The following is an 8,451-nucleotide window of genomic DNA, read 5'->3' as shown; positions in this document are numbered from 1 at the left end:
CCCCCCCCCCGCCAGCCTCTCCACAGGGGCAGGCTCTGGGCCTTCTAAGGTGAGCACCCTGGACAAGGCCCCAGCCCTCTCTCTCCTCTCCTAAGCCTCGCATGCACTTCTGGCAGGGGCCTTCTTGACCTCCACCACCACCCTATCCTAGGTGTCCAATGCAGAGGAGGGTGTCCCCTGGGAGGAATTGCAGGCCATCTTGGCGTCCATCCAGGGCATCTGTTTAGGAGGCACAGTCTTTTGCGGCATAAATCAACATGACAAGCTGGTCCCTGGAGGAGGAGAGGATAGGAGCAGAAACTCTACGTGAGTATATGCATACATGTGCATGTGTGTGCACATGTGTGTGTGGCTTTGGCATGGTTACAATTCTAAGGGGAGGAGACAGAATCTGATATGGCTATAGTGGACCTAGCCCAGTGATCGGCAAACTGTGGCTCGGCAAACTGCGGCTCGTGAGCCACATGCGGCTCTTTGGCCCCTTGAGTGTGGCTCTTCCACAAAATACCGACTACTGCACATGGGCCACGAAGTTTCAATCGCACTGTACGTGCGCGCCCGCACATTGTATTTTGTGGTATTTTGTGGAAGAGCCACACTCAAGGGGCCAAAGAGCCACATGTGGCTCGAGAGCCACAGTTTGCCGACCACGGATGAAGATGACTCTTCAAATTTGTCAACTGAAAATGACTTTTTCATTATCAATTGGCAAACTTCAGACAGTTTCCACTGTCATGGGACAGCCTGTCCAATGGCTGACTTTGTGTATGCGCACGTCCCGTGGTCATCACGCACCTGGCACATGCATCTGTCAGTGGAACAAAGGCAGGTGGTGGACTTGCCAAGAGCAGACAGGGGTGGCCCCAGCTGAGGGCCCTGAACACACAAAGGCTGCAGAAGTTCTTTGTGTAGCTTTACGACTTTGGAATCGTGTAAAAAGTCATTACCAGCCTTCCTATTGAGTTATGTCAATTAGAAACATATGTTTGTTACAGAATGGCCAAGAAGGGGCCAGATTTACCATCCAAGAGCCCACTGATGTTGTAGTTCATTGCATAGATGTATGACAGAGAAAGGGCCAGGTCAGGGGTGGACCACATCTTACGGGGGATGGGGGGTGCAGCAAGGCAGTAAAAGACCAGCGGAAAACGAGAGGTATGCACACCCGCTGTTACCAAGGAAAGTTCCCAGGGATCTTTATTCCAGGCCCAGAGCATATCCTCTTCTAATACTTTTGACCAAATTAGAAGGATGACCCCAGCAGTACATTCTTCCTGCTCCATCCACATGTGCTGCTGGCAGAGAGAGAGAGAGAGCTTTGTTAGCCTCTTACTCCTAGCCCAGTCATCAACCACCTTCATCTGAGGTCCCCAGAGATTCTAGGCCTTGAGCCCCACAGGCAGCCATTGTATCAGTAAGACCACCAGGGTGGTCAAGGTGGTCTTACAGACCTGGGAGGAGCGTACTGCATCTTGAACAAAGTCCTGGCCAGGTTGGGGTTTACACCAGGGTTTCTCCAGGTTCTCAAATTTTGCACACACCAGAATCACCTGGAAGGCTTGTTAGGACAGATTGCTGGGCCCCGAGTTTCAGATTCAAAGGATCTGTAGGACTCAGGATGACCCAAGGACTTGCATTTCTCACAACTTCCCCAGTGATGCTGTGCTCCAGGGTCCACTCTAAGTACAGGTAGAAACCCAGGGAGTGGGCTCCAAGGGCAACCCTAGGGAAAGGCAGGAGAATATGTCCGTGGGCCCATATCCAGCTAGACCCTGGCCAGGTCCTCGGTCCATGGTGATGGCTCCTTGAGGAGAACAATCAAGTGTATCGTCTCTCCTGGACCACTGTTAAGACGTCACTTACTCAGAGATGCAGTCTCTGATGATCCAGGTATAGCAGCCACTGCTCTTGATCATATTGTTCCCTTCTATATTCTTTTTAATCACTAATTAGTAGAGTTGCATTTCCTACTTAGTTGTTTATGTGCTTATTGTCCACTTTATTCCATGAGATGAGGGTTTCTTGAGGGTGTCTTGTCACTGTTGAATCCTCATCTCCTAGAACAACATCTGGTCTCTCACTGACACTCAATGGGCAAACGTTGTGGAATGGTGGCCTTCAGCCATCCCGGGGAACAAACTGAACTCCTGGTGTCTGCAGTGGGTGGTGTAGACCCCGATCTATTCCCAGGGTCCTTAGTGGACTAGCGCTGCAAAGTCTATAATACTTGAGGCAATGGGTGAGACCTCAGCATGAAGCTCTTAATACTCCACTATCATTTAATGAGCCATTAGATGCCTTGACTGAACACAGAGGAGAAATGAATGGGGACATGATGGAAATGTTGAACCTGGCCCTGGGGGTTCCTAATGGTGATAAGAGCTCCAACTCCTCCATGCTGATAGCAGCCCTGAGTCAAATATCTGCAAGGACCAGGACCAAGGGGGCTCCCCAAACCTGGAGCTCTGCTCTAAGGGGAGTACACTGGTGAGATCAGGCTCCCTGCTGAGTCTGTGCCCTGCTTGTCAGGTCACCAGGCAGAATATTAACCACAGCTGCTCTACCAGACTCCCTCTCACTTGGGCAGTGCAAGAACAATGACCATGTACCACACACACACACACACACACACACACTCTTTCCAAACCAGTCCTCTATGTCCCAGGCAATGGCATAAAGGATAATGTTTAGTTAGCTTTGGGCTCAAAACTGACAAGTCCCCCTGACAATGTGCCACAGCCTAGACCTGGAGCTCTGGTGTAACTGACCTGGGGGTTACCTTTTTGAGTCTTTAGAGCAGTGGTTCTCAACCTTCTGGACCTTTAAATACAGTTCCTCATGTTGTGACCCAACCATAAAATTATTTTCGTTGCTACTTCATAACTGTAATGTTGCTACTGTTATGAATCATAATGTAAATATCTGATATGCAGGATGGTCTTAGGCGACCCCTGTGAAAGGGTTGTTCGACCGCCAAAGGGGTCTCGACCCACAGGTTGAGAACCGCTGCTTTAGAGGCTGAACTTCTGACATTTGCAGTCCAGCAGTCCAGGCCTGAAGCACATGTTCTTGGCATTTGCTTGCTTATTTATTTGTTCAACAAGTAGTTTTTAGGGGAAGGTGGGTGAAGGGGAGGGGCCTGTTGTAGCTGTGCACCAATCTCTGGGTATGTGTGTATCTCTATGGACACAAATTATAGTAAAAATTCAGTTTTACTCAATGCACTAAATATATCCTGGATTGGATCCTAGGACAGAAAAAGGACATTAGTGGAAAAACTGGTGAAATCCGAATAAACTCTGGAGTTCAGTTAATAGTAATGGAGCAATGTTAATCTCTTAGTTTTGACTAATACACCAGTTATGTAAGATGCTAACATTGGGAGAAACTCGGTGTGGGATGTATGGCAACACTCCATACTATTTTTGCAAGTTTTCTGTAAATCTATCATTATTCCTCCAAAAAAGTTTATTTAAAAAATTCCGTTCCAAAGTTTTACAATCCAATGTAACATATTGATTTGGAGGTTTAATGGGCAAATCCACTATTCAGTTCAACTCTTATATTTTATTGAGGTATAACATGCATACAGTAAGGTACACAAATCATGTGTGTACAACTCATTGAATTTTTACATACAGACGCACCCTCCTGATCAGCACCAGGTCAAACATTAGAATGTTCCCAGGACCCTTCGCAGTGAACAGTATTCCTCCACCAGTGTCTTGCTGTATATACCATAGACTGGGTTTTGCCTGTTCTTGAACTTCATGTACATAGAATTATAAAGAATGTATTCTTTTGAGTCTGGCTTCTTTCACTCAACATACCATCTGAAAATCAACCATACTATTATGTATAGCAGTAGTTGATCCTCTTATTATTGGGTAATATTCCATTGCATCAATAGTCCCCAGTTTAGTTACCCATTCTGTTTTCAATTGACCTTTGGGTTGTTTCCAGTTTAGGACTCTTATGAATGAAGCTGCTGTAAATATGCTCATCCGTGTATTTGGCAGCTATATGCTTGCATTTCTCTTGGATGTATACTTCCGAGTGGAATTGCTGGATCATAGGGTATTTGCATGAGCAGGGGGACAAGAATAGGGGGTAGCACATGGCCGGCTCACTGAGCCGAAAATTCAGTTGGGAAGACTTGTTTCAGGGTGAACATGAGGAAGATGATCTCCTCGTAGTTATTATGTTCGTACAGACACCCAAACTGGGGTGAGCCATCGGGGCCCACACCCAGGCTCTGAAGGTCTGAGTAGGCACAGGTGCCCTCAGCCAGCAGGGCTGGGTGGGACCAGGCGTTAGAGGCTGGGGGCCGTGTATTGAGGTAGGCACCTAGGTTGGTTCTCTGCCGGGGGTCAGTAGGGTGAGTGTAGAGCAGCCACTTGTCTGTGGAGCCTGACCCCGCTCTGGGGCTGGGGAAGGCGATCACACTCCCATGGCAGCCATGGGGAGGCTCCACAAGCTTCTGGACCAGTTGGGCCCCCCTGAAATCAAGCCCGTCATTGACACTCTCGGCCTGAATCCTGGCCCCACGGGGGCTTCTAGCGTTGAGATATATCATCCTCTGTTTTGCACCCCCGACCTCAGCCACTTGGCACTCCACGGTTTCCGGGGCCACAAAGTTGCCTCTTTCCCATGTGAGCCCGTGGTTGTGGCTGATGAAGCAGAAAGCGGAGGGGCTGGGCCGCCCGTGGGCACGGAGTTTCCGGTAGGCGTAGGCTGGCACCACCAGGCTCTGCGCCTCGTTGTGCAGCTGCAGACAGTGCCCCGGGCCCACCGCAAAGGTGGCCCATTCCCCGTGGGCCGAGCCAATGGCAGAGTCTGTGAGGTCTCTGGTGGGGCTCCAGGACCTGCCGTGGTCGGTGCTGGTGACTTGGCACAGCCGTGTCACATTGACCTTGGTGTGGAGTTGGTGTTGCTCAGAGACCTGCCTGGGGATGGCAATGAAGAAGAGGAAGAGGGTCCCCGTGTTCTCGTCATAAAAGGGACTTGGATTCATGGACCGGTGGCCCTCCAGCTGGGCTTGGGCCACCTCTTCCTGAGCGTGCCACTGAATGTGAGGAGAGGAAGAAAGACAAGCACTGCCTTGAAATGACCAGTGACAGAGCTGCACTCTCGGTGGGGCGGGGTAGAGGGGGTCTCATGGGGTTAGGTCAAAGGTCATGGAGGAAGTGTTCATCCACCACTTGATCAACTCACATCACCTCCCAGAGCAGTGGGAGCCAGGCTCCGCCTCACCCCTTGCATAGCAGCCCACTCCTCCTGAATGTCTGCTGCCTCCATTCCCACCAACATGTATGGTGGGCTAGACCTCAGATGCAGAGGTCCTTTGGGCACGAGCCATTCCCAGCTTCATCCTGGTTCCCTCCTACCAGCCCAGTCCAACTTTCCATTCTTGAAAAGTAAAGCCCTAGTAATAACACAATAATCTGACCTGTGTGGGACAGAATATGACAATCACTTCGCATCTTCTATACATCATACTCTATTAATGCAGCCTGGGGGTGGGGGGGGGGGGCTGCTACATGACACTAGGACTTGCATGGAGCTTCCATAATCCCAAAGTCTATGTCATATATGCAACAGTTCTGCCATCTACCCCCATTCATTAACGCCTGTCCCCCAGTGAGCCTTCTAAAGGCAGACACTGTGCCAAGAGCCTAACCCCTAAACTCCTGGGGAACAGGTGTCATTAGCTCCAACTTATGTCTGGAGAATGGAAGGCTTAGATAAGGAAGGTGAGTTGCCCAAGGCCATACCTCTAACTGATAGAGCCAGGACTTGAACCCAGGTCCATCTGCTTCAAACCCCATGCTCTGAACAGCTGCTATGTAATAATGACCACAAAGTAATGATAATACTAATAGTAATATGTGATACGCCAGCCTTGGATGTCTTTGTCAAAATCAATTACTTGATCTACATGCTGGGACTTTAGAACACAGCAATCACTCCAACCCTCCCCAGGTCCCACTCCCCAGGTTAAGTTTACTCAAAGCCTACAACCCCAGTGATGGAATTCTAAACTAGTCCTCCCTCAGGTTCTCAATCACACAGGACAACCTTTCTGAGCATTGGTTTCCCTGGACTTGTCCCATCATGCACTGAAGCTGATACCGCCAGGCCAACTGGACTTGGTCCCAGTGAACCCACATTTTCTGGGTGACCACTTTGGGGCACTTTCTCTGCCCCATCCATGGTAGGGCCCTCAATCCCTCCTGGGTTTCGATGTCTCCTTTCCCTCTGTCCCCCAGACCCCAGCCATCTAAGAATGGCATAGTCCCCGTATTCCCGGCAGAGCTAGTGTAGCCTCATCCTGCCTTACCTGGACCTGGTGGGTGGACTCATCATAGCTTCCCCTGCGCAGGACAATCAGCTCTGCGTCCTCGTCCTTCTTGCTCTTGCGCCTTTCTGCGAAGGCCAGCAGAGTCTTCTGCTGCGGCAGGTAGAGCAGAGCAGGGATTCTATAGGCCTGTGCTCCCGACTTGAACACTCTCTCCTTCTGCAGGACGGGGAGGGATGCCATGGGGCCTGGGGGAGGCGCAGAAAGAGAAGATGAGTTCCCTGAAGTCACATCCTGAGATGGGGCTGAGCTATCCTCCCAGGCAGGGGGTGCCCACTCCAAGGGCGAGGAGGCTGAGATTGGTGACCTGTCCTCCTTCCCCATGGGGTTCAACCCCCTTATTACCTCCCAAGAGTCTGTCTATGATGCTACACATGCCTGCCATGGAGCTATGCAGCGCTCTGTCCATGACACTTCAGGGAAGGGGTATTTGGAAAAGCACATTTTGTGTTGAATTTTAAACCTTGCTAGGACAAATCTGTGATAACCTTCAGCTGCTTTTTCCCATCAAATGCCAAGCCTTGGGTTGGATAAAAGTGTTTGCCAAGTGGCATTCTGCAGCTGTCCAACTGCCAGAAAAGGACACATAAGAACTTTTTATAACTCTGCAGGCCTGGAAGTCACCTTAGAAAAAAGGAAAAAAGTGTGTGTGTGTGTGTGTGCGGGGGGAGCCTTGATTTTGCAGGCTTGCTCTCCAGGTTGCCTGAGGCTGACTTCCTAGCCGCCTCCAGTGTGGGGGCTCCACCCCTGGGGGAGGGAGAAGCATCTGGAAGGGAAGAGAGAAACTCCCATCAGCTCACTCGGGCTGGGAGGGTCCTCCAGAGGTACAAAAAAATAAAATAAAAATTAAAAATAAGCTTCCAAAGTGTTGAGTTCAGTTCAGGGCAACTTCCCTGTTCTGTTAATTAAACTTGGGGACATTGAAACACAGTCTAGGGGGGATGACCAAATAGAAAGCATTGCTCTATTCACTTACCTCCCAGCCTACAAAAATGCTTGGCCAGATGGAAATATATCAGCAGGTTAAAGATGTCCAAGAGAGAAGTGATTCTAAAGGGACTGAAGACTGAGCTTGGATTAGCAGATGACTCAATTCCTTCAGCTTTTGGAAGTTTGGCAATCTGTTGGGCTATTGGAGATATAATGACAATGAATAATTTTTATACATGGCTGCATTTCAGAAAAAAAAAAGCATTTGATCAAAGAGGGCAGGGAGGGCCCGAGGTAACTTGGTGACTGTGTGTGACAGTGGTCTCCATGCTAGGCCACCTGGGGTCCCCTTCAGGGGATGAACCCCCAGCTTCAGGGAGTGCTGGCTGCAGAGCAGATGGCTCTCAGCTGAGCAGCAGGGACGAGATTGTCATCGAATAACCTCCTCCTGCTCATCCAGGAAAGGCTGCATCCGATGGCCGGCCTGCCCAGAACCTGAAGACCTGGCCCCGTGACCTATCTGGATCTCTGAGGGCCAGCACAGGTCCAGGGCAACTGCAGCTGCCCTAGGAGGCACATCACCTCTCCTCTGTATACCTGTTCCCATTGCCTGCATTCCCCCCGCCCCCCACTGTGTACGTTATTATCTACTTAAAACTTATTTAACATGTTTGAGAAATCTATGCTTTTACTCTGTGCCCTACATTGTTTAGGAACTTGGGATACTTTATGAATAAGACAACTAACCCCAGTCCCCATAGGCTGCTAATATAAGTGTTTGTCTCTTAAAGATTTAGAGCCACAGCTGATGCAGGAGGGGATAGGGTAGAGGAAAAGGGGGTCTTGGGGTCCATTCTAGAGAGCTCTTCTCTATTCTCAGTAACTCAGCACCAGTCCAAACTCACACACTTACGGGCAATACCAATCCCCAAATGTCTTTAGAATAATAATAGCAAACACAAAAGTGACCCTTACCAAATGCTGGGCACTCTTTAAGTGCTCTATAATATTTAAAAAAAAGTTTTTTTGGAAGTTATATTTACAAATTATGTTATTTTACAATATGATTCACAAATATGTACTCATTTCATCCCCACAACACCCCCATGAAGTTGATGCTATCATTGCCCATTGTACAGATGAGGAAATTAAGCCCACCCAGC

The 8,451-nt window shown here is 49.3% G+C and overlaps 1 protein-coding gene and 1 non-coding gene across 2 annotated transcripts; one reads left to right on the top strand and one right to left on the bottom strand.

Moving 5' to 3' along the window:
* Positions 1-3,649: 3,649 nt before the first annotated feature.
* NEU2 (neuraminidase 2) lies at positions 3,650-7,357 on the bottom strand. The gene is made up of 3 exons (XM_023759553.1): positions 7,335-7,357; positions 6,341-6,546; positions 3,650-5,065 (listed from the first exon to the last, which is right to left on the bottom strand). Exons 2-3 carry the CDS (start codon positions 6,539-6,541, stop codon positions 4,127-4,129), a joined length of 1,140 nt encoding a protein of 379 aa, XP_023615321.1. The 5' UTR covers positions 6,542-6,546; positions 7,335-7,357; the 3' UTR covers positions 3,650-4,126.
* On the top strand, positions 7,217-7,350 carry LOC111828140. The gene has a single exon (XR_002831930.1). It is a non-coding gene; the product is annotated as a small nucleolar RNA SNORA36 family (small nucleolar RNA).
* Positions 7,358-8,451: the final 1,094 nt, after the last annotated feature.

Source organism: Myotis lucifugus, unplaced genomic scaffold (assembly GCF_000147115.1).
Source record: "Myotis lucifugus unplaced genomic scaffold, Myoluc2.0 scaffold_3, whole genome shotgun sequence".
Lineage (NCBI taxonomy): Eukaryota > Metazoa > Chordata > Mammalia > Chiroptera > Vespertilionidae > Myotis > Myotis lucifugus.
The sequence above is the reverse complement of the archived record's forward strand: the minus strand, read 5'-3'. Positions and strand labels throughout refer to the sequence as shown.

Bases quoted from the DNA above. Each gene is read 5' to 3' on its own strand.
- NEU2 (XM_023759553.1), bottom strand. From the start codon at position 6,541: ATGGCATCCCTCCCCGTCCTGCAGAAGGAGAGAGTGTTCAAGTCGGGA. The intron at 5,066-6,340 runs GTAAGGCAGGAT...CCTCACATTCAG, and splicing joins AGTCCACCCACCAGGTCCAG to TGGCACGCTCAGGAAGAGGT.